Source organism: Lampetra fluviatilis, chromosome 2 (assembly GCF_964198595.1).
Source record: "Lampetra fluviatilis chromosome 2, kcLamFluv1.1, whole genome shotgun sequence".
Lineage (NCBI taxonomy): Eukaryota > Metazoa > Chordata > Hyperoartia > Petromyzontiformes > Petromyzontidae > Lampetra > Lampetra fluviatilis.
The window spans coordinates 12,935,964-12,960,706 of NC_136276.1; the positions used below are offsets into that span (position 1 = coordinate 12,935,964).

Here is a 24,743-nt window from a genome sequence, read left to right on the forward strand (position 1 = left end):
TCATGGCGCGATTGGCGAACGCCTAAAGGGGGTCACGCTCGTGTTGACCCCGGGTCGCTCCGAGGGGTTGGTGGTGGTGGTGGTGAAGGTGGTGGTGGTGGAGGACCGGGTTCCTTTTGGACCTGGTTGGTTGAAGGTGCTGCTGGTGGACCTGACTGGCGGTGGTCCTCCTCCTGCTGCTGTTGGTGGTGGATCTCCTGGTGGATCTCCTGGTGGTGGTGGATCTCCTGGTGGTGGTGGCTGGACCTTGTGGTGGTCCTCATCCTCCTGCTGCTGCTGGACCTTGTTAGTTTGAACCCGGCGGCGGTGAAAGTGCTGCCAGGTTTGGACCTCTTGTAGCTGGTAAAGTTGGTGGTGGACCCCCCTCCACCCACGAGGTCGTAGTGCTACTGCTGCTACTGCTGCTGCATTCTGCAGCACAGTCTTGTGCAGCTGCAGCACGACACTGCACCTCCTCGACATCTCGGGCTTCTTCTGGTGGACTTCCCACCGTCTTCACACCAACAACCCAATCCCCCAACACCACCATTCGTTCCTCACCATCCACCCTGGCCATGTCGTGGTCACTCAAGCTGGATGACCCCGATGAGTCGGGCCTGGTTCATGACTTCGACGCCAGTCTCTCGGGCATCGGACAAGAGCTCGGGGCCGGCGCATACAGCATGAGGTGCTCGCACAGAGAGCCCAGTCTTGTGTGTCTACTACATGTGTGTGTGTGTGTCCCTGTGTGTGTCTGTGTGTGTCAGAGAGAGAGAGAGAGGCCCTTTGTTGTCTGGTGGAAGCTTTGTCTCATCTTACATAATACAGTAGTAGTAGCCATTGGTTGTGTTGCCGTGCCGGTCACATCCCACCTCGGTCTCTCTTGTGTGAACACTATACGAGTAGGTGAATTGTAGGCTGTCATCCCCGTGTCGTTTTGTGTTTAATTACGTCTTGTTTTAGTTTGCTGATTGGTGGCTGGATGCGTGCGTGTGTGTGTGTTGTGGGTGTCGGAAGTTGTAAGTTGATGTGTTTTTTGAGTGGTATTCTGCGTTTGTTGGTGCCGGTGCATTTCTTCCTCGTCTGTGTCACTGGAGTAACGGGTTTAGAAACTGCAGTAGCAATTGGCACGCAAATGATGCAAGACGCATGGTGTCTGTGTTGTGTGTGTGTGTCACACGGTGGTACCATGTTGGTCATTCTTGGGTTGGAAGAGAAGCGAGAGACGACGACAAGATGGAAGTATCTCTTCCTTCAACACGTGTAGCCAGACAAGCTGCCCCGTACCCTTAGAATATATATCCAGCACCAGCAGTAGGAACTTATGAGATGAATCCAGCGATAGCCGCTACCACATCCCAACTATTACACATTTACAGTCCTACATGAAGAGACACCTTGCATAGCATAAAGGATATGTTGGCCATCGGTTCTTCTATGCGGGTTTTTATGTGGAATGCACAGTGCCAATGCGGCACTCCTCCCTCGTTGCTTTTTCCTGTGTGTGGTTGTTGTTGTGTGTGTGTGTGGTTGGGTTTGTAAGATGGTGGTGGTGCGGTGTTGATGTGTCTGTGGATGTGTGATGATGGTTGCAGAGTTGCGATTTGCCATGCTTGTTTGGCCGTTGTGTGGTCATTTGATTTGTGTGGATTTGTGGCCAGACTATGGCTTTTGTGGTGTCATGGGGGAGGGGGGGGAGATATTTGGTTCGGTGGTTGGATTTGATGTATGTACATGGTGAAAACTGTTTATATAAATGTGGTTGTGCATGTGCAGGAGATGGCAAGATTGAGACTTTGATTTAGCACCTGGAAAGAGTGCCTGGTTGCCTCTCTTTGCACGTGGATGATTATTCTCGTGTAAATGTTATTCGAGTGTGTGGCTTTGTCTTGTTAGGCGTTTTAGTTGGTATTGTGGCAGTATGATGCGTGGCGCGACTGGATATCGTGTGTTAGGTTTGTGATTGTGTGTGCTTTTTGTTTTTGTGCTACTAGGCCTGTGAAGACCGACCAGTCCCTTCGCCCTCACCTAGTTGTGTTCCCGTTCCCTGAGGCCATTTATAGGGAGCAGGGTCGGGCATGAGCCCTCCCTTCCCATGCCAGCCTCAGTGGTGGGAGATAATTGCCTTTGTTCAGATAAAAAAAACACATCGACAGCATCCCCCTGCCTCATCAGCACTTGCAGTAAAACAAATAATGTGCCAGAAAACTGGATATTAAAAAACTAAATTTAGTGACGGAAAGTTGGCAGTTAAGTCTCTTAAGCACACGTGACAGGGCTAAGTTCACCTAAAGCACTTTTATAGACGACGGAGTGAAGTCTACTCAAAGTTATACGTCAGCTTTTGTCTAAAGTGAGATGTATCTTGACTGCAGATGCCTAATTTATTTACTAAACTACTTGATGGGTGTTAATTTTGTAACAATCACTGATGGAAGTAATGCTTTTTATCAACTGCAGTTCTTATCCAATACCATAACACACAACGTCTAAAACATGGCCAAACGTTTCGTGTGTTCCCACAATTCCATGACATTTTTGACGTCTGCATATAGCCCTCTTGACCATTTGGGTTGCAGTATGTAATATGCAATTGGTAATTACTCTGGCGTGAGACTGGATATTTTCAGCATGAAATGCGATCTACAGACGTAAGATTAGTTTCATCACTCATCCGTAACAGGCAGCAGAGCGTGGGGTACACGCGGGTGCCTCTTACGTAGAGGGCTCTGGAAAAACCTGTACAGCTCTGGGAGGACATGCAGCAGCGCTTAGTAATACCGCGCAAGTGATGCACAAATGGCCCAGGAGCTGCTACCGAACATATGGCCATAGATTCGATTTAATTGAGATACCTGCACGAGTTTCATGTGCATTAACATTTAATTAAAGACGCTTGTGTAGTGGAAAAAAAATGTTGGAAACTGATTCTTTGTTTTAGCCCATCAATGGTTATATATTTTTTTTAAATTGCACTATTAATACATTTCGCAGGAGATGTTGCAGAGCATTTTAAACCGACAATTGGTTAAGAAAATATAGTTGATGTTTGTGGCCAATGCGTTGATATTCTTAACTTACTGGCATTTGTCAATCCACTGTTGAAATAAGGACACCGTGTTTGATCATACTTCACCACTCCGGTCACTGCGGTGTGAAGAGAGCCCAGAACCAATTCGGATATTACTCACACAATAATGTTGGTCATGGTTGAGAATTATACTTGGGTCACTGGGTTAAAACCACCATATGCTAACCACTGCACCACCGCTCTTCCACATATAAGTTACATCTTCAATGAGATTCCTTGTCAAATTCTGAGAGTTATTTCTTTGTTATGCGGGATTGGTCTGTCGTGTTTAAGCTGATGTCGGTCGCAATGTTTTGTTGTCCTGACCGACACTCGGATGATACAATCTCAACAGGGTTGGCGGGAATGTGGCCTTTGGCTGCCGGGATGTCCTTGAAAAGTTTTTGAGACATATCTTACGAAATCGGGTTAAAAAAAACACCTATAACCGCACATATGTTTGCAAATAGATTTAGAGTAAAGATTTTTTTAAGTCCTTTTGTTAAACTGAAACGATGAATATACTATGTACAATTTGAAAAGTATGACTTGCCTTTTTCTGTGTATCCGACAAAAGATTTGTATGGTATCAGCGTTAAAAGGTGGCATGCAAGCTAGCAGGGCTCGTTACGCTCCATTGCCCGTAACCCAGGTTCAGCGTCATCGTCCACCTGATGAAATCTCCACAACCGCACACAAGATGAAAAGAATGAAGTTGCCTCACATTGTGTTCCATTACCATAATCCTTATTAACCAGACCAAGAAAAGTTGCACTTAAATGTCACGTGTTCAAAGGGTTCATTGGTATTTTCTATGTTGCTCTGCACCGACCATATTGGTTTCATGAATGCTTGTCATAACCATGAGTTTTTTCTGTGTAGCGATGTGCTGGCTCTTCCTATCTTCAAACAAGAGGACTCAACCCTTTCAAATGAGGTGGACTCCAAGCCACCCCCATTCCAGTACGTGCTGTGTGCTGCCACATCCCCTGCCGTCAAGTTGCATGATGAAACGCTAACCTACCTCAATCAAGGTAACTGGCACATCCCATAACCACCAGGCACGATAATGCTTAAAGGAGGAATTGACTTAAGAAACAAATATCTCCTGTTTTAACTTCCCCATGCCACATGTTCGGGGCTGTCTGAAATGAGTGAACCTTGGCTTATTAAAGTGAAGACTTACAAATGATTGGCAGCCACTATAATAGTACTCTATTAAGCTCAAAGCATTTGTTAAAATGTATGGGATTAATGTCACAGTGACGTCACTATATTGACAAAACGACACACATCATGATTTTAAAGTCTTCATGAAGCTTTAGACTCAACTAACACATCTGGATCATACAGGCTAGGGACACGTCTACACTCTTAAGAAATGTTCGTGTTGTTTCTTTAGGCAATTCAGTATGGTTCTGTTACACATGAAATATTACGTTTCTAAGTCGAGTTATTAAACATTTACGTGATTCTTTATAAGGTGTTGAATTGCACGAAATATACTTTCTATTCGTAATTGTGTAGTCGTGTGGGTCCTGTTTGGCATTGGTCATCTGACGACCATCATTGCATGTCAGTTATGAGCGCTTAGGAAACCATAGCGCTAGTACATAAAATTTACAACGTTTTAAAAATGTGTTCACATGAGTCCATTCTGTGTACTATCCGTAATAATTAAAGTATGAATCAACCGGGGTCTTGCACAGTTTCTTAATGGTTCTTTTAAGACTCATAATCCTCCGCATAAACTAGTTTGAGGCATTGGTTCTTAACTGGCATATAGTTTGAAAAAGGACACCCTGACATCTGATGGCTATCTTGCATGTAACAAGTTTAATACACTTTAGGTATGCACATCAGGAAATATCCAGTTAAGTCCAGATCACTTTGGATAGAAGTGAACAGCCCAAGATGTGGAGTCATCAATCAGGATGGTGTATGCAATAGCTCACTTTGGTATGTTGAAACGTGTTCCCCACAACAGGCCAGTCTTATGAGATACGCATGCTGGATAACCGAAAAGTGGGGGAGTATCCAGAAATAAATGGCAAGTTTGTTAAGGTAAGATTTGCATATTTTTTGTAATGTGTAAGTGTATGCAGTGTCCCATGGTGAATAGATGGTTTAGAATATGGCATTCTAAAGGCAGTGACCTCTCTTTACACTCTGTGTTAAGCTTTGACTTTGTTAAGACAAAGTTCTCATTGTGTTTTACAGTTGATTTTTGTTCCATAGAAAGGGTTCTATTTTACAGGCTTGTATACGAAAATACTAGCGATTAGCAGATAAGTCACCTGAGCTGCATTCACATTTAACAAAGGTGACACCATAAATGCTCATCACTGTCTTTTAAACATATGTACTCTAAATAATGTCACATTTGTACGTGTATTGTATCACCCATGTAGATTGAATGATGGCAATTAATTGGAAAGTCAAGAGTTCAAATCTTAGTTGGGGGGTTGATTCAGCCCATCATCCATCTGGTGTCAATAAACGAAGAACCACTTTGTGGGGAGGTCACCAATGATTGTAATTTGGATAGACTCACCCCCATAATAGGAATGTGAAAGTTACATCACTGGCTCAGCTGTAAACAAGATATGTGCACCACCTCAATGCTAATTTAGGCAAGAAATCACTTTGATGGACTCTATGGATATTATTTAGTCTTTAACTCCCCAGTGATGTGCAACCAACATAGATAGTTTCATTTAAAGGATTGTATTTGGACCAGTTTCAAAGAAGACTTATGCTGATGAATAAGACGGAGCACTTGCTGTGTATTATAATATTTTAAGTTCTAAAATCAACATTGATTGTTTGATTCTAGTTGGCAATATAACATTGAACAACGCCCTGCTTTCAAATGTTGCATGTGTTGGTGCATGTGCGTGTATGTACGCATTTGTGACCTTGTTGGTACCGTGATTGAACAGAGCATAATCCGCGTGGTCTTCCACGACCGGAGACTGCAATACATGGAGCACCAGCAGCTCGAGGGCTGGAAGTGGAGCCGTCCGGGAGACCGCCTGCTTGACCTCGGTGAGAACGAGAGCAAACCTGGGGTCAATTCTATATTCACAATTTCAGGAGTATTGATAACTGAAATGGCAACTACATTGTGATTGGAAAGAATTACACGTTAATAACAATATGCTGCAGGATGAAGGCCTTTCCATGCCTTTCGTTCATGGGGTTGTCAGATATCATTCCTTAATGAATTGCCAATAACACAATTACGATGGAAATTGTCTGTGCTCCCTGCCTTCAACCCAAATTCACAGCAACAAACAACAGCCACCATTTTCCACTGTGGCAGTGATGTCAGACTAGCGCCTGTGCAAAGCTAGATGCACTTTGAGACCATGTGGAGGCTCTTTGCCAAGTCATAGGACAGACCAAGGTGTTAAAGGTTGACTTGACTGAGATGGCTGGCAGATGCGCCACCTGTGTGCTTCACCTGTGCTCCCCACTGCCAACTTTCTGTGCTTTAGCCACCCAGCACTGCTCTTTGTAAGCTTCGTTCCTGTTCCCGTTGTTGTTGTTGTTGGAGGGTGACTTACCTCCAACTGCCTATTAGCGTCCTTCGTGAACCTCCTCCACAAGTCGAGCTTGAAACAAATTCTTTGTCATTGGCAAGTCAAATCGGCTCCAAATCTGCCCATACCATGTAAGCCCATCTCTTTTCTAGCCTGTGCCATAGCCATTTATCTCCCTCAACGCAGAATAGCTTGCCGGAGGCGCTCAAGGATCTGTAAGCTTCTCAAAATATAGTTTGGTTGAACCCAGGATGAATCATAGGTAGGCCAGCCTGAATGTTTCAAGCAAGTACATGTTTTCCTAAAAGGGGTCCACGTTTCACAAACGTAGATAAGAGGGGCAGAACGTTGCCAACCCCAACTGGAAGCGGTGATAAAAATTAACTTGCAACTTTCACAATCCAACTGAGACCAGGTTATTTTAGGTTTAAATTGGGTCCTCGGTGGGTTCCCTCCATTGCAGTGGAAGCATGGCAGGTGCATCTTATGATGGCAAGCTAATGATTAGTTGCCAGGTAACCTCCATGGTATGTCCTGGTGTCAAGGACATGAGCTCACATCTGCTGTTTCATGAGTAAATCGTCCAGTAGAAGTTTTTTTCTTAGACGTGGCATGCGCTCATAATGTTGTCTGGATGCACCAAAGTCGGAACAGCGTGTTCGTTTACAGGGGCCCATGGATTGCACATAAGCCTTATTAGCCTATTACAATTGTTATTGAGCTGAACGGGCTCATGCCTTCCAGTTAAAAGGCTGAAAGGCCAATGCTTATCGCTATTCTCATGTTGTGCTGAGTGCTACCACTGGCCTATCGAGCTGGTAACCTCTCCACCTTTATAAAAAAAAACACGGAGAAAATTTAAAGATTGTGCTAGAGGTCCCAAGGGGAGAGGCATCTCTGACATCTTCTGTCCATATGGTGTAGCCAGGTTAATGAACCCCCTGACTCAGGGTTCCTCCAAAAAAACAGATCACTGTGGCTGGCCACATGACATATTTGACCGCCAGCTGGAGCTTGGGAGAATAGAAGCTTCCGTTCGTCTATTAGAATCTGGACTGGTATCACCTGAACCTCTTGAACGTAGGTCTTGTGGACTGATTGTGGATGGATAGTCCTCGACTTGGCCCTGGTTACTGTAAAACAAACTTGGAGTGGCTCTTTTGAATAAAATAATATAGGTGTGGGAGCATGACAGTGAGATTTGTAAAGCCCTAAGTACAAAGCTATTGTGGCATTTTGACTTAGAGCTTTCGTGACTGCAGGAATTACTATTCCTGCATAGAAAATAATGTTATTTTCTTTGAACCTATCTTAGTGACTTTACCGAAAGACCCAAAGAATATTATGGGATTGCTTCCACATGACCAGAGGCAAGAAATTATGTTGGGTAGTGGTTTACACTCCCACTAAAGATGAACATCAGTGGAGGGATCCAGGGAATGCTGATGAGTCATATGGCTTCTTAGACTGTGTCCCTGTTGTTTTCTAAAACTAGCGTCATGGATTGAGTCATCTTATTTTGGTGACTTTAATGCCAGAGTAGGTCATGGCGCTAGCACTTAACACTAGTGACTGCAAGTATTCTAAAATAATTTTGCGATCAGCACGGCATGGGGGGAGGCCCTCATCCAGTAGTGGATGGACAACTTAACTGCCCACATACAATTTTCATTCACCCTTGTGAGCCCTACCAGGCTGGCCTTTTGGGTCCACACTTTAAAAAGTAGGCATAACGATCTTACACCCCTCAGAAATGTCACGAACTATCATCCTAGATCACAGTCTGATTCAAAATATTATGTCTCGTGTTGAATATCTCGTTTGCATTTAGAATTGTTTGGTCTCGTTTATACTTTTTTTGTTCACGCCTTAAGCCTGATTGTAACATTAGCAGAATAATTTGCCGATAAATTACATACATTGTAAGTGATTGCTTCTGGGATGTACAATTGAAGCATCTATTTGCAGCTTAAGAATATATTTCAATCAATGCATCGTAGTAAAAAAGTCTATTTCATGAATTTTGTTGGCATTGCATCTGAAAGTTATTTTCACTGTAAAATACATTTTTACAGTTGTATTGTTAACGTGTGAGACATTTACTTCACGTGGATAGAACACGGAGTACTTTCCTGTAACAAATAATAGACACATTACACTCTTGTAAAATAATTGTCCATGTCTGTAAAAAAAAACACAGGCGCTTAAGTGGAAAAAGAAACACACTTTATAGATTGCATTGACCAAGCCTCACCATCTACCAGTAGATCAAACAGTGTGCTCTGTTCATTGTTAATTAGCTGATGCATGTTGTATATTTGTTATGTACAGTATGTCTATTCCTAGAATCGTAGTAATTGTGGGGTATCTTGGAATAACGTGATAATCCACAACATGGCATTGTCTCAATGTAGGCTTCTATTGGCAGTTGTCAGATTAAGTGGATGGAAAAAAGTGAATTGTTAAGTTCCTTGTGTGGTCGTCTGTGGGGAAATTAAGCAATGGAAACTGTCAAAGGTGGTTTGTTAATGGTTGGAGTGAAGCTATCATGGGTTATCTTAAAAGTATCTGTGGGCTATTACGTGTTTTTTAGGACACTCCTCAAAGGGGAATTAGTCAGAAGGCAGTATGAAATATTGAGATTCTATTAACGAGTAAATGTTTAATGTTTTCATTTGTGATTAATTCCACGCTGAGCTGCATGTGTAGGTCTATCTTTTTGGATGGAATGTCTTATGTGTAGCTTATTTAATTGTTATTAATTTTATAATAAATGCGCTTATTAAAATATAAATAAATAATGTGTACATGTTGTTCAGGTTACGGGTAGTATGGGTAGGGTAGTATGGATAGTATCTTTTTTCGAAGTATGTATATACATTTTTATCCATTCTGTTGATTTAACCCCCCAAAAAAGTAGTGCTAATGTCAACAACAAAGTGAATTGGAAACCTGGCAACTGTGACAGAAATCTGCAGGATGAAGCCACTTGCTTTGTCACGTTAAACGAATGCGCGACCATCTTGTGTGCTTCACGAGGGAGCTTATGCGTTTGCGCCATGTGGGGTGGACACTGCGTGCAGACGTCCCGCTGTCAGTGGGCATCATTGACCCGCGGACAAACCCCTCCCAGCTGAACACCATCGAGTTCCTTTGGGAGCCCTCCAAACGCACGTCGGCTTTCATTCAGGTATGACGTGCGCTGCTTGCTTAGCGAAAGCAAATTTCCGTGTTTGCTGCGGGTTAGGTAAACACGGGCTGGAGGATTGGTGTACAACTGAAGGGGGATGTGCGAAACCCTTCTGTTTTGACGATGCAAAATTTTCTTCCATTTGCTAAAATTGGTGGCCTTGCATGGATGTATTTATTTATGCACTATTCCCACTCTGTCTTGTAATCACTGTCTGACAGCGCTCCAGTTGTCTGCTGCACATGTGGTGTGAAGCTTATGATAAATGCAAAATTTGATTCAAAAGACCAGGTGTATTGTGAACAGCAAAATAGCTGACTAGAATTTATCATTAAATGGATTAACTTGCAGGCAGTCCCTGGGTTACGAAGGGTTAGGTTTCCGAGAAATATCCGTAACCCGAATTTTCTGTATGATGGAAACTGAACAATTTTCCCATAAAATGAAGATAAAATCCCATAGCCGGAAATAGTTGTGCCTCCCCTACCGTTCCCTCGTCCTGTCGTCCGTTTTCTATCGCTACGTGTATCGTATCGCATCACTGTACATGTGCTCTGCACTTTCTATGATTCTTTCATTTCATCGAATATATACCCTAACACTACCCATCATTAAACTAATGGAACAGAAAGCAGTCACTTCCGAATGTTTACCATGCTTTCGGCTAGGCCTAGACTTCACATACATGCATACACACACGTACACACACAAAGGTGGAGTAGGCTTGTCTACACACAAACACGCATAGATACACACAGTACATGCTGTACAGAAAACAATGATGTCATGTGACAAAAAGAAAACAATTACATAACACTACAAACAATTCCATTTTCCTTAATCCTAGTGAAGCTCGGGTTCGGTGAAGGTGGGGCTTACGCCTCACGGAAGGCGGCCCGCCTTAGCGCTCGCTCCGCGGGATTCATCCGCAACCTCACCGCGTTGCACTACTTGCACTTATGTAACTAACGCAGACATTTCCGCATATAGATTTCTTTTTACATGATTTATGGGAGCATTTCTTTAAAGTCGGATTTCCGTAAGTCAGGTCTTCCGTAACCGGGGAACTGCCTGAAGCTTTCGTGACTGCAGGAATCCATACTCTTTGGTTCTTTCGGTAAAGTCACGTAGGTAGAAAAAAAAAATATCACGACATTTCGATCGCAACACAAGCGGTCGTCTTCTGCTGGATTATTTTTTCCGCCTGAGGACGACTGCTTGTGTTTTGCGATGGAAACGTCGTGATATATTATTTTTTTATTTTTTTTATTTTTCTACCTACGTGACTTTACCGAAAGAACCAAAGAGTAAATATTAATTCTAGATTTTAAGCTTCCGTGACTGCAAGGATTCATACTCTCTGGTTTTTTCGGTAAAGTCACGTAGGTAAAAATACAAATAAAATAATAATAATAAATGAAAATAAATCAATTAATAATAAATGAAAATAAATCAATTAATTGATTTCTTTTCATTTATTATTATTTTATTTGTATTTTTACCTATGTGACTTTACCGTTAAAACCTAAGAGTAGTAAATATTAAGAGTGCAGCTTTTGTGAAAAATCTACAGCATTGGATAGGACAGCTCATGCACATTTGCAGTGATTCATTTACCCACGTGCTGTAGAAATTTCCTGCAAACGTCTCATTGGAGCATGCTGGATGCTGCGTGTAGGGGAGCGATTAAATGTTTAAATGTGTCGGTGCCAGGTTCACTGCATTAGTACGGAGTTTACCCCCCGCAAGCACGGCGGTGAGAAAGGCGTCCCATTCCGGATTCAGCTCGACACCTTCAAGCAGAACGAACACGCGGAGTACACGGAGCACCTACACTCGGCCAGCTGCCAGATCAAAGTGTTCAAGGTATGTACACCAGAGACTGCTGCGATATGCCAGCAGTTGTCACATTGGCACTTTAATGCCTAGTTTTCCACAGCTGGAGGAAAGAGTGCAGGTACGACGCTCGCTTAAGGGCGGGCTCCAAGAGTCCTTGAACCCACAGCAGCTCAGCCTGCCTGAACTTTATATTACAGACTCTGGCCTCTGAGTTCCCTGCTTTACCCATGTTGCACGCTTGTAGCTGGGTTGACCTCAGAACCAGTCGTGATGTCACATGGTCAATGTGGAAGCAAGACGTACTGTGATGCGACTCTCCCAGATGAACTTCCAAGCCGTCTCGGCACTAAAAACCGCACTTCATGAAATTCTTAAGACTATTTGGGGTTGAAATAGTCTAATCTAACCAATGAATATGCTAATCACAGAAGAAGGTCGGGTGGAGAGGGTGTGTGGGAGGGGTAAAGTCCACAAATCCCCATGCTGCATCGGAACATGGCCAAGATTCTGGGCTGGTGCTGGGCTTTATTTGATCTGCAGTCATTTTCATACTTGACACTTGTCTCAAATACTCCTATGTACTTCATGAGGTGCAATATAAACAGTAATTGATGATGAATGCCTGGTTCATAATAGTCGTAGAGACTCCGCATGAAAGAGACATTTTTTTAATTCTATTCAAAATACATTATGATTAACAAATTAACACTGTTGAATGCCCACTGCTGTTGTGTTGTTTGTAGCCTAAAGGAGCAGACCGAAAGCAAAAGACGGACAGAGAGAAGATGGACAAACGCAACCCGCCCGAGAAGGAGAAATACCAGCCCTCGTATGATACGACCATCCTGGCGGAGGTAACTGTGCAGTGTGATCAGATTTTTTGCGTGCCTCTTGAACCGTCTCCAGGACTGATTCATAGCACCGCTATTCAGTGCAGTTTCATTCACCAATTCATGAATGCTAATAAGAGCAGTGTTTTATGCTACCTTGTTATTGTGTCAAGTTAGTATTCTCTTGCTCAATCAGCAATAGAGACGCCCATCTCTGCTGACAGTAGTAAGCCTGTGGTAGAAATACCATAGTTGTATGGCAGGATGACAAAACGGCTTGAAAAAATTGTTTTATTCATATAATTACCACAACTTAAGCAATTTCTTTACAATTAATTTTTACTGAGACCGATCAATGTATTAACGTTTGCACAGTTGTATATTATGGAGTAAAATTTTTATTTTATTGCATTGAAATTAAATACGCGAATCTGCGACAGTGTTCGCCGTGGCCTGACAACTGCTACGTCAGCTCGAGTCCGACGGACACACCAGCCTTCACGCCCGCCCACTCCACCACCTTCTCGGTCACGGAGAGGTGAGGAACCCACTCGCTGCATCCTTCTTCCCCGCCGCCAGTCTCCTATAAAACCCCCCACCCGTTCCCTTGCCCCATCTCAACTTTTCCTTCCCCAACCCAGCTGCGGGCTCATCTCGACTCGCTCCTCTTTTTTTTTACCTGGAGCTTTCCCCTCTCGCTGCGTGCTCTTCCTCGTCCTAGTTCTCCTCTTCATCCGAGTTTTCCCCTCTCCTCCCTGCTTGCTTTGCTCAGCTTTTTTTAGTCCTTTTACAACTCGTCTATCCCCTTGTGTATTTGCGTACTGCAGCTGTAAAGGCAAAGAAAGGTAATGTTTTGTATTACACAGTTCAGCTCTGCTTATTCTCCATCATCATCTGCCATTTTTTTTGTCCAATTAACAGGGAGATAATAACGAGGTTCAGTATAATTGGATTATTTGGGAGTTTAAGCCACTTTTACATTGGTGGTCATCATTGGCCGCGATGTACTCTCGACGAAGGCATCCCTACATCATCTCCATCCATCGTGGACTTGTGCATGACCACACCTGTAAACATTTTGGCAATTAAATGCTACACGATAATTGCCTGATGATGCTGGATATAATTACCAGTGAAACATCGTATTCAAATTGTACATATTGTGGATTTACTCTCCAACACACCAGTGGGCTGAAGTAGTAACTAATTGGCGCGTTGTTTACGTGGCAAACATTACTGGCTGTGTCGGGTGGTGGAGGGTTACGACACATTTATACTTCATAGGACCTCCTTTGACAGTACTAAAATATGAGAATAGGTTTTCCCCTTTTTTCTGGCAACAAAACAGTTGTGTTAAGATGTTAAAACACCACACGGTTTCAGTTTGGTGTTTTAACATCTTAACACCTGTTTTGTTGCCAGAAAAAAGGGGAAAACTTATTCTCACATTTATACTTACGCGATCTAACCCAAAAACCTTTATTTTGAATAATATTGGTCGCGAAAGCCTTCGTGTTAAACCAAATTACAGTACGTTAAGCACAGTATTATCGTGTACCATTTCATTACTTGAGTTATTGTAGCCATTAAGACCGAACAGACTATAATTGGGTGGCTGCCTTGCCAGGTAAGTAACCTGATCAACTCACACTTACCACGAGTAAAGTATGATCACCCCACCTTGTCTGACCATTGCAGGAGTATTCTAGTTTCCTTTGACGTCATACTCTGCTTACCTTGCGAATATTTTCAAATATCTTGAGCACTGTTGTGTTATGGACAGCGTATGTGTTGATTGTTCCATTGGGCTTGTTTCCTCTTAGCAACTCGCCTTCACCAACGCACCAAGTGGAGCAAGTGTTGGTTGTCCCTCCTCCGCTCGTGGATGTAAGTGTATGAAGAGGTCCACGTGCTGCTGTGTTGCTTTATCCTGATGTGAAAACATTTCGTGACCGTGCACGTGTGGCAGGCCCACGGCTGGGTTATCCAACGCTTTGGATGCACAGGGTTCGTGGATCGCATAGATGTCCGAAACTCCCAAATCCCGCTGCATCACAAGATGGCCAGGAGTCCCTAGTACAGAAATCTGGCTTCGTCGACTTGCTGCACACGTTTGCGTGTCATTCTGGCATGTGTGTGGCTGGTTTCGTTGGGGCATTCTGATTTTATCCCACAATATAAAATACCGAAAATCCCAATGTAGGACTATCTCGGAAAATGTCCGGAGACTCGGCAAGTTTTTGTTGGATAAATAAATTGTTGATACATTTTTGATTTTGTATTTAGGTACAATGTGTTTTAGTCACTTTGTGTTAGGTTTTTCTAAAATTGGAATGTTAATTTGTATTTTACACTCATAACAGCACTTTGTTGTCAATATTTGACATTGTTGGAGAACAGTGCTTTTGCCCTGATGTGTCTCATTGATTTCTCTCACTGGGCTGCTACATCTCTATTTATTGCTTCCATGCCTTTAATTTGCTCTACACACTGATTCACTCTCACCTCCTGCTCCCCATTCAGCCATGCAGCTCTTCCCAGCGGCTGTTGTTCAACGCCACAATTAAGGAGACGAGCCAGTGGCTGCTACAGAACCGATTTTCTCAGTTCAGTAGGCTCCTGAGCAACTTCTCCGGTGAGTGGGTGTGCAGCCACTGCTATATTTAAATCTAGATTGAAGACTCATTTCTTCAGAACTGCTTTTCGTGTTTACTTTGTTGTCCTTCCCCCACGCCTCCGATTAGCACGGTTGGCTACGTACGGTGTGAAAGAAGTCCAACATACATACATACAAAATTTCGATTTAAAGCTTTCGTGACTGCAGGGATTTATCTTTTTGGTTCTTTCGGTAAAGTCACGTAGAAGGGAAATAATAAAAATTAAACATAATAAAATAACATAATAAAAAGACGCTGTCTTTCCGACAGCCCTGTTCTTCACCTGAGGACGGCTGCTTGCGTTGTGGCCGAAACGTCGTGAGAATTATTTTATTATGTTTTATTTTTATTATTTTATTGCTTCCCTTCTACGTGACTTTACCGAAAGAACCAAGAAGATGAATCCCCGCAGTCACGAAAGCTTTAAATCGAGAATCAAAACTTATATTCCTCCCGAACGTCTCAATCACGAACGTCGACTCTGTCAGGGTGTGGAGGAGTCTCGGTGGTGATGCGTCTGTAGTGCGGCATGTCGGAGTGGAGGCGTTGGAGCATCACACACGAATGATAACCTGCAGGGCTGTGAGGCGGCCAGGAGATGTTACCAGAGTTCACAGGGAATGAGGCCATCCTGGTCGGTGTAAGCCGAACATGTGTATTATGTTTTATTTTTATTATTTTATTATTTCCCTTCTACGTGACTTTACCCAAAGAACCAAGAAGATACATACATACTATCGACGCATTGCTTGCCGTTTCAAAGGGTAGAACGAGAGCTGTAGGGTGACGTAGAAGAACCCTGCTCATTCATCCTGTCCACGAAGAACCAGGTCCAAGCGTTGAACTTCGCGTGCTTCGGGCTGCAGTTATGACTTGCCCAGTGATTTATTTTTGTGAATGGTTGACGTTTTTTCGATCGTTACATTACTGTTGCCATGGCAGTAACGGTTGTGGCATCAGCCCAAGCTACATTGTTTTCCGGACGTGAACAAGTTGAGCGTTGCTTGTCCCTTGTGTTGCCCAGGGGCCGACTTGCTGAAGCTGACCCGTGATGACCTCATTCAGATATGCGGAGCCGCAGACGGGATTCGGTTATTCAACGCGCTCAAGGGAAAGTGAGTGCGCAGAGTGGCATTTCACTGGACGCGTCACTGTCATCCATTCACGTTGGAGCTTGAAAATAATAAAAAGCAATTGACAGCTCTTTATCTATCTGCTGCTGGGTGATTGCCTCCTCGCAGCATGTCGATCGTGAAGGTTGTTTGATCGTACCTCACTACGCTGTTCAGCGCAACCCAGGACTTGTTCCGATATCACTTGTCACTGACGTTAGCGGCAGTCGGGAATCACGTTCAGGTCACCGCGTTCATAGTGCAGTTTGCTAACCACCGTCACCACCACTCCATGCTGTGCATCATTGAGGGGTGTCCTGGAAAAAGTTGATGAGCCACGTAGATTTTTCAAATAGAACACTTTGCAATTCACTTTTGATAGTTTATATTGTATCGTATCCACGCAGGTTTTTGCACAGTTAACTTAGTAATTGACTGTTTTATCCATTAAACAATCAAATAAATCCATTAATTTTTAATGTACACAAGTGCGGGAAACCACAGACAACGACAAAGGCAGCCAGAAGCTGTGCCAACAATTGCCCAATTTTTGTAGCCCGAAATTGGAATGTTTAGCCAACTTCATTGAGTGCTTATAATCTGCATACTCTCAACGATATCCTACCCTTCCTGGACAACAATGAGATTTCGTGGATGATCTATTTTTTTACCAGGACTACTCTCAATTTGTCTATAAATCGCTGCTGCATCTCTTAGAGATCACATTCTTTTAGGTTCAGTACAATTTAGTTGCATTTATGCATGGGACAAACATAGACTTTTCTCATTTGTATGTTGATTCGTGTTGCAGAGCTGTAAGACCTCGGATGACGATCTATGTCTGCCAAGAATCCCAGCAAGGTAAGCAAAACTGGTCTCTTAACATACCACGGACCAGTCAACAACACCGGCTGATTTTGTTTGCTAATTAATGTCCAATGTAACCCTGCTTATTAGTAAGCTACATTAAAGGGAGAGAGCGGAGTCTGCGTGGTTTGGAATTGCGTTGAGCTGCTTGTATCTCCCCTGTGGCTCTCTCCACGCAGTGTACCATGCAATATACCTGGATGAGTTGACAGCGATGGAACTGTCGGAGAAAATTGCCCAGCTCTTCAACATTTCCCCGCACCAGATTAGCCAGATCTACCGGCAGGGGCCCACAGGCATCCACGTCATCGTCAGCGACGAGGTGAGATACCTGACAAATGTCTGCTATGGTGGTGGTGAAGCTGTCGGCTGAGTACAGCGTTGCAGTCGCTGTTAAAAACGCACACCGTTTTAAACACACATTGGGCCACCGAGGTTTAACTCCTGCTTTGTAGGAGCCCTTCACATGGTTGGTTTACAATTGGAATAATCGTGACATTTAAAAAAAAAAGATTTTCTGTGAATAATTTGTTTGTACGAGTTTTTTTTTACGTCTTGTTCTGCCTCAACTGTTCTGTTCGTATTTATGCGATTCTTATGCACAATTTTCATGACTATAACGATCAATATATCTTGCTTTAACAACTGAGTCGGTCATTCTGTACCTATGCATGAGATAGGGATGGTGATTCCAACAAGCTTTTGCACATACTTGAAAAAAGCCATGATCCACTTGTGAATTTTTAAAGGGATTTTTGTTGCCAGCATTTGTCAACAGAAATGCATTCACTATAGGCAACCTTGGCAACTTGGTATGTCAATGCAACAGAGTTAACGAGTTTCCAATAGCCAATGAAAATCGAGTTTGTTCAGAGTGTGATTGAACGCTTTATGGGCTACAAACTGCAACCTCGGGCAGTGACCTCAATTACTTTCATCTGACTGGAATTCACTATCACAGTTTCCTGCTACGAGGATTTTGGGCAACTCGTTTTTGAAATGTATAAAACGATGCAGCTACTATTGCTGGTGATGATTGCCAGCAACAATTGTCCTGAAATATTCCTCGTGTATCGTCGCCTTTTCATTTGAACTGAGATCTCATTGAAGCATCTTGCGGACATCTTACAATGCGCGTATAATGAGGAGACGATGCTTCATTATCGGCTTTCATGATCGCTGTCATTTGTCATTATTCTAAGTCATCGTGTTATTTACCATCGCCTGTCAAAAGCCTGACTTCCCACCTGGATTGAGTTACTTTAATGACAGCTTTGCTTGCATATTCAGTGACAACTTCAGTTAAAGTTTTTGTTTGTTCTTACCAATGCATAGGTGTCGGCAAGGGTGCTGTGATGGTGATGTCTACCTTTTTAATCAAATGATTTGCTTTTTTTTAAACAGATGATTGCCAACTTTCCTGAAGAGTCGTGTTTTGTGATCAGCACACTGAAAGGTAAGGATGGTCTAATCAGCATTTGTTGGTAAGCTTTACAGTCTTGTATTATTTAATAAATGGTGTGTGCGTGGTCATGTATGGGGTTGTAACCATGTATCTTGTAAAGTCACTTCTTAAGCTCGTGATAGATGCATCAAAAGTTATGTGTACTAGTTAGATACATTTTAATTTCTATCGTGTGTCAAGAGTAAGAGATGCTGCCGTGGTGTCAGAGTTGGTGCACTGAACTTGCAGTCCTTAGGCCGCTGGTTCATTCTCCTGGCACCGACGGTTGTAACAATAGGGAACATTTCTACCCATCAGTATAAATTGGTGCACCCACATTTTATTGGCGGTTTGTGTGTGGTAAAGTGGATACGACCGCCTCTTTCAAAATACCATTTCAGACAGGCTCTCTAGCTCTCTCTAGTGGAGGCCTTTTCACCAGCATTGCTTTGAGCAAAGCAACTTTTCAATCAGTTGGACGAAATTCTACAGCCTCAGGAAATGCATGTGCGTTGCATGAACACACTCATAGCTGCGGAGGTGGCTTCCTGTTGCGTCTCTCCACAGCTGAAAACAATGAAGGCTACCACATCGTGTTGAAGTGAGGAGGCGCTGCTGCAGCATGAGGAGGAGGAGGTGGTGGGGCAGGTGGGGGGACTTCCTGACACATGGCTGCGAGACAAGAGAAGCAACCATCGTCTTGCAGTGACGAGTTTCGTAGCATTCAGTCCCGTACTCACCCTGAAGAGAGAGAGAGATCCGTCCATGCGTACACTTAGCGCGTGAAGCCGTGAAAGGCGCGCACTGCCGCGAGAGGACACACAGAATCATTCCACAGTGGAGAAGGCCAAGCCTCTGATGTGTCCGAGCTTGCGCCGGTCTTCCTTGGAAGCGCGCTTGGCCTTTCCGCTTGCAGAGAGCTCCAGAGTGCTATGCAGTGCAGTGACACCTTGCAAGCCAGGATAAACTGAAGTTCAGAACCCAACGACTCGTGTAGGGGTGGATAGGAGATCAGGGTTAGGCGAGGGAGGGGAGGGTGAGGAGGTAAGGAGGGGGCTATACATCGGAAAGAATGTTTGGATGTTTTATTTTTACGCCTTCTGCCACATTTCAGCCTATTTCCTTGGTCACCTTGGTTGGTAAGCATAGTGATACAATGGGGGCATTTGGAGGAATACAAGATCAATGGCTATGATTATGTTGGGGCACATGTCGGACTTGTAATTTCAAGTCTTCCCTTTGCTAATATTATGTCTCACTGTTCACTCTTTGTGCATACACCGAGAGAGAGAGTGTGGGAAGATACCCGATGCCTTTTTAAAATTCTGCACAACCTTCAATGTGTTGCCACAATGATGGTTATTGTTCTGGTATTCCACATCATCAGTGCCTTAATTATGTCATTTTGCTTAAACCGCAACACATTTAGGGGAATCAGGAGTATTCTTTTAAACCCACGTTAGTGGCTACACTATCGTCACAAAATACTGTTTAAATGCACTATCTTTTGTAACATTCCAGACTTTTGCCCAGTCTGACTGATGGTTAAGCTTGTGTACTTGTGGGTACATTTGTTTGTTTTAGAGGGTTTAAAATACCGAAAAGAGCCCTTAAAAACCCCTGTACCTTGCATCTTGATTTCATGCACAACCACGACAAACCCTGTGTACTTGACGTAACAGCCCCTTTGTTTTCAAGTTATGAGTGCAAGTCTGGTGTGCAAATAAATGCAGGCATGTTTTACCCGATTTCCAGCCTCCTTTAGCATGATGGGAATTTGATCTCCAACATCGACATGTTCAACCATAGGTGGTCACGTTGCTGGTCACACCAAGGGTTCGACGAGACGGAAGTGCAGTGGCCTTGTTCCGGCATCTTTAGTGTCGACGAGCAGTGCCGATATACAAACTATAGATGCAAAACGAGACCGTTGCTTGGCGTGTTAAAGGTATCTTTTATGCAGCCCGGTACGTTCTGTAACTCGACCAAGTTGATGCTGGGCTGCAGGAATGGGGATTCTCCTAGATGGAATATGGCGCATGCTGGCAACCCAGAACTTTGGAGATGTATGGTGGGTCCTGGAGATGTATGGTGGGTCCTGGAGAAGTCTGGTGGATCCTGGAGATGTATGGTGGGTCCTGGAGATGTATGGTGGGTCCTGGAGATGTCTGGTGGATCCTGGAGAAGTTATGAAACTGCTAAATGCACTGCACTCGTAGGTGGTCAGAAGATGGCAGCACAAGTGGGTTCTCAATCTGTGGAGCATTCAAACACCACGTGACTGGGTGATGGAGGGTGAAGCCTTATAAGGCTTGATATCTCTTATTGAATGCAATTTTATATAGGATTAGGGGTTTTTTTTCGTAACTTTTTTTTACCAAGAATTCGCGTAACAAGTCTTTACAATGTTACATGCTGAATGGTTCCTTCAGATGTGCGTTAGACGTACCATTACCCTGGGATTGTTCATAACATCATGGTGGAACCCCCCAGGGGAAAACAAAGAGTGGTGTTGAGTGAGAGAACAAGGGGGAGGGGGGGGTAAGAGAAGCGTTCCATGAAGGATAAACGACGCGCGTTTATCTGCCCTATCGTCGACTCCAGCAAAAGTCAGAATCCCCATTCTGTCAGAATACAAGGACGAAATGGGAGTGAAAATGAAAGGGGTAACCAAAATGTGACGATAGTCCTTTGAGCCTTGAGGATTGCATTTGAGACGGAAGAATTGCCTCGTCCGTGGGACGGCTTGAATGTGCGGCCGTGCCTCTGTGAGCAGCAATTAACGCGAGCCAGGCCCCAGCGCGAGTGACGGCGGCAACTGCCCCGTCGCCTTTGTCGACCGGCACGGCTGTTGCTCTTTTTGGGAATGCTGAGTAAGCAAACCACAGGCGCTTTAGTCTCGCGGTTGAATCGACAGCTGTTACGGATTATGAACTCTTGGTATTTGAGTGTCGAAGCCGTTCAACTCCCCCCCCCCCCCCCCCCCGATGAGGCTCGGAGAGCTGAATTGAGTTCAAAATAACTCGCAAACAAACACTGCTTGTGAAAGACCCAACGCTGAAGATCCTTGGGTTTGAACTGCCACGAAGCTCACGGTCCACCCTGAACCGCATCCACACGCACGCACCGTGGCAGATGCCGATCCATGATGCACAAATGGAAAATTTTAAAAACTCTCCAATGTGCGACTGTGGTCATCCAGAACGGACCATGCAAAACATCTAACGACGCAAGGCCCGATCCACAAATACGGAGACATCACGGCGATACACACCGCTATTCCTCCTGACACAGTTATCTGGCTTGACCACCTGACTGTGAATGGTGGTTGTTGTTGTTGTTCTGCATCTGCTGCAGCCCGTAGGAGTGTCGAAGCTGTGATCTTTAAACCATCGACTTCACAGTTTACATCAGAATATTGTAGACGTGGAAGTACGGGCCAGGCGCTACACTTGAGCACCCGGTTTAAACCGCGCGCCGATTCAAGTGTCGGCTAACTTGCGTGATAAAAATGGTCAGCAATGTGTAAAACTACGAGGTGGGAGTTGGCATGTGGTCAGGATCTGCCTTCGTTAATTGTCAATGACAAGTCAGGTGACTGAGCTCCACAAGAGGGCGTGTGTATTTTGATTATGGCAAGCACAGGCATCGGCACACACCATTGCTAACATCACGGGTGCTACGTTGTCATCGGGAATTGTAAACCAAAATGCATTATTGCACTGTACTATGCTCCAACGTCTGTGCTGCCCGCCTTCAGCAGCGGGCACTGACCAGCGTGGTCACGTGTGGTCAGATAACCACGTGGGTACGTATATCTCAGGGACGGATTGCCTTAGAGTGGGAGTCGTGCGTTTTAAATCTCACAAATCTAAGCCGGATGTACCGGGGCTATGATATAAATAATGCGTACTCTAGTGAACAGTGGACATTCAATCTTGATTTGAAGATTTCGTGACTGCAGGAATCCAGTCACGTAGGTATATTTTATTTTATACCTCCGTGACTTTACCGAAAGAACCAAAGAGTATAGTGGTCATTCAATCGATTTGTTTGTCCCTGCCATAGCAATGCGCCATTCACACGACTGTTAACGAACTTAAGTTGGGAACCACTGAACACTCCTTTGAACTTTGGGGACATTGCACTTTTATTTCTGACTCTGTATAACTTACATGAGTAGATAACGGGTAAGAACCCATCGAGACCAGAAGGCTCTCTCAAGGCGGTACATGGCAGAGGTCGCAACCGGGTACCCGATACCCGTACCCTACCCGATACCCGGCTACCCGTACCCGGCCGGGTACGGTTACGGGTAGCCGTTTGCGACCCTGGTGCGGCCGGATACGGGTAGGCCGTGAGTTACTGGTGAGTAGCCGTTTGTCACTCATTTCGGGTAGGGTACGGGTACAGGTAGGGAACGGCTACCCGTACCCGGCCGGGTACGGGTACGGGTACGGGTACCCATTTGCGACCCTGGTGCGGCTGGGTACGGGTCCGGGTAAGGAATCAAAACCCGTTTGCGACTTCTGGTACATGGCACTGAGGTGGCCAGGAGATGACGGCCCAACATTGGATTCTCCAATTGTACAGGGTGTTTCAAAATTATGGACCCGATTTGAAATCGCTATATCTTTGAAATTGGGTCCATCTTTTTGAAATACCCTGTATATCCGGAGACACATTTGATAGCTACCCCCATGTGTTCTCGTCCATGCCAAACGCACACCGGTGGCCAGGTATCCCGTTACATCACCCTGCTGCTCCGCGAGGTTTCCGAGTGTAAAAGTGTTCTTTGAGAAGGCGTGATCTGAATCTGGTCAGCGATGTAAAGCTGTTTTTTTTTATATATCGAGTAATCTGATACAAGCACACTTCGGGTACAAGCACGGCTGCCCATGCTCCCGAAGGGCGCGCTTGCGTCCAGTTTCTACCGATTGCCTTCATTTGTCAACTTGCTAACTTTGGCATCTGAGCCACACTGCAATGGGAGACGACGTTTTGAGCAATGGGCCTTGTTCATCGCAGTTAATATTACCAAGCAAACGTAACAAGTCACCCTCCCCCATTTCTCGAAACATCGCCCATAATGTATGCTCTCATCTTTGGGCAGTTTTACTGACCATTGTGTTGAGTTTATTTACCCCCTCCCCCACACCCCGTTGCGATTGAACGCTGAAAACGAGTAATGGCGAGGCGTGAATGCTGTGCGCTGCGGTCACTCGTGGTTGTGTTAAAGTATCCGTGGCGAGGAGCGCAGCTTCCAAGCCCATACCCCCGGGGTCCCCTGCCGCACTTGCCAGCATCTGCCCGCGTTCTCAGTCCACAGTTGCAACACGAGAACCGCTGAGTGGGGGGCCGAGAGGATGCGGGGAGCGAGGATGAGAGACGTGGGGGTGGTGGTGTTTGATTCATGTGGTCACCGTGAACCCGGTGTCCCGTGGTCACGCGACGCGCGCGTGCTCATTAACTTGTGCCCGTTGTGCAGCGCATCCCGGAGCCCTTCCACTCGGCCAAGTTGTAACTCGGCAGAGTCGGTGACCGAGCTGGAGCCTTTCGCGATGGGGCTGCCCGGAGCTTTGAGATCCCCTTGATGGATTTCTCATGTTCACGTGGCTCGATGGGTCGTCACACATAGCAGGATCTGAGATTTGGCGGAGGTTCGGCAAGGCCTTCAGCCAGCAGTGGAGCGATCATGGAAATATGTTGAACTTCTTTCGCACTGTACGTAGCTAGCCGTGTTGATCGGAGGTGCGGGGGAAGGACAATCTAAACAAAAGCAGTTACATTTTGATTTAAAGCTTTCGTGACTGCAGGGATTCATATTCTTGGTTCTTTCGGTAAAGTCACGTAGAAGGGAAATAAAATATAAATATAAAACAATAAAATTCTCACGACGTTTCGACTGCAACACAAGCAATCATCATCAGGTGTGAAATCCACAGCTGCTGTGGATTTCAACACAAGCAATCATCATCAGGTGTGAAATCCACAGCAGCTGTGTTGCAGTCGAAACGTTGTGAGAATTTTTATTGTTTTATATTTATATAATTTTATTATTTCCCTTCTTCGTGACTTTACCGAAAGAACCAAGAATACAAAAAGCAGTTATGAAGAAATGAATCGAGATTTAAATTTAACAGTCCATAGCTCCAGTGGATTCCTCATTTCGGAAGGACGAGCGTTCCAGATGGCCGCAGAAGCGCCACC

The 24,743-nt window shown here is 44.5% G+C and overlaps 1 protein-coding gene across 1 annotated transcript; it reads left to right on the forward strand.

Moving 5' to 3' along the window:
- The first annotated feature begins 423 nt into the window (after positions 1 to 423).
- LOC144942990 (transcription factor CP2-like) lies at positions 424 to 20,276 on the forward strand. Its single transcript, XM_078870097.1, has 15 exons — positions 424 to 667; positions 3,932 to 4,083; positions 5,037 to 5,113; positions 5,992 to 6,097; positions 9,678 to 9,784; positions 11,498 to 11,650; positions 12,367 to 12,477; positions 12,894 to 12,991; positions 14,277 to 14,340; positions 14,977 to 15,088; positions 16,135 to 16,225; positions 17,034 to 17,083; positions 17,269 to 17,411; positions 18,494 to 18,545; positions 19,101 to 20,276. Exons 1-15 carry the CDS (start codon positions 555 to 557, stop codon positions 19,136 to 19,138), a joined length of 1,467 nt encoding a protein of 488 aa, XP_078726223.1. The 5' UTR covers positions 424 to 554; the 3' UTR covers positions 19,139 to 20,276.
- Positions 20,277 to 24,743: the final 4,467 nt, after the last annotated feature.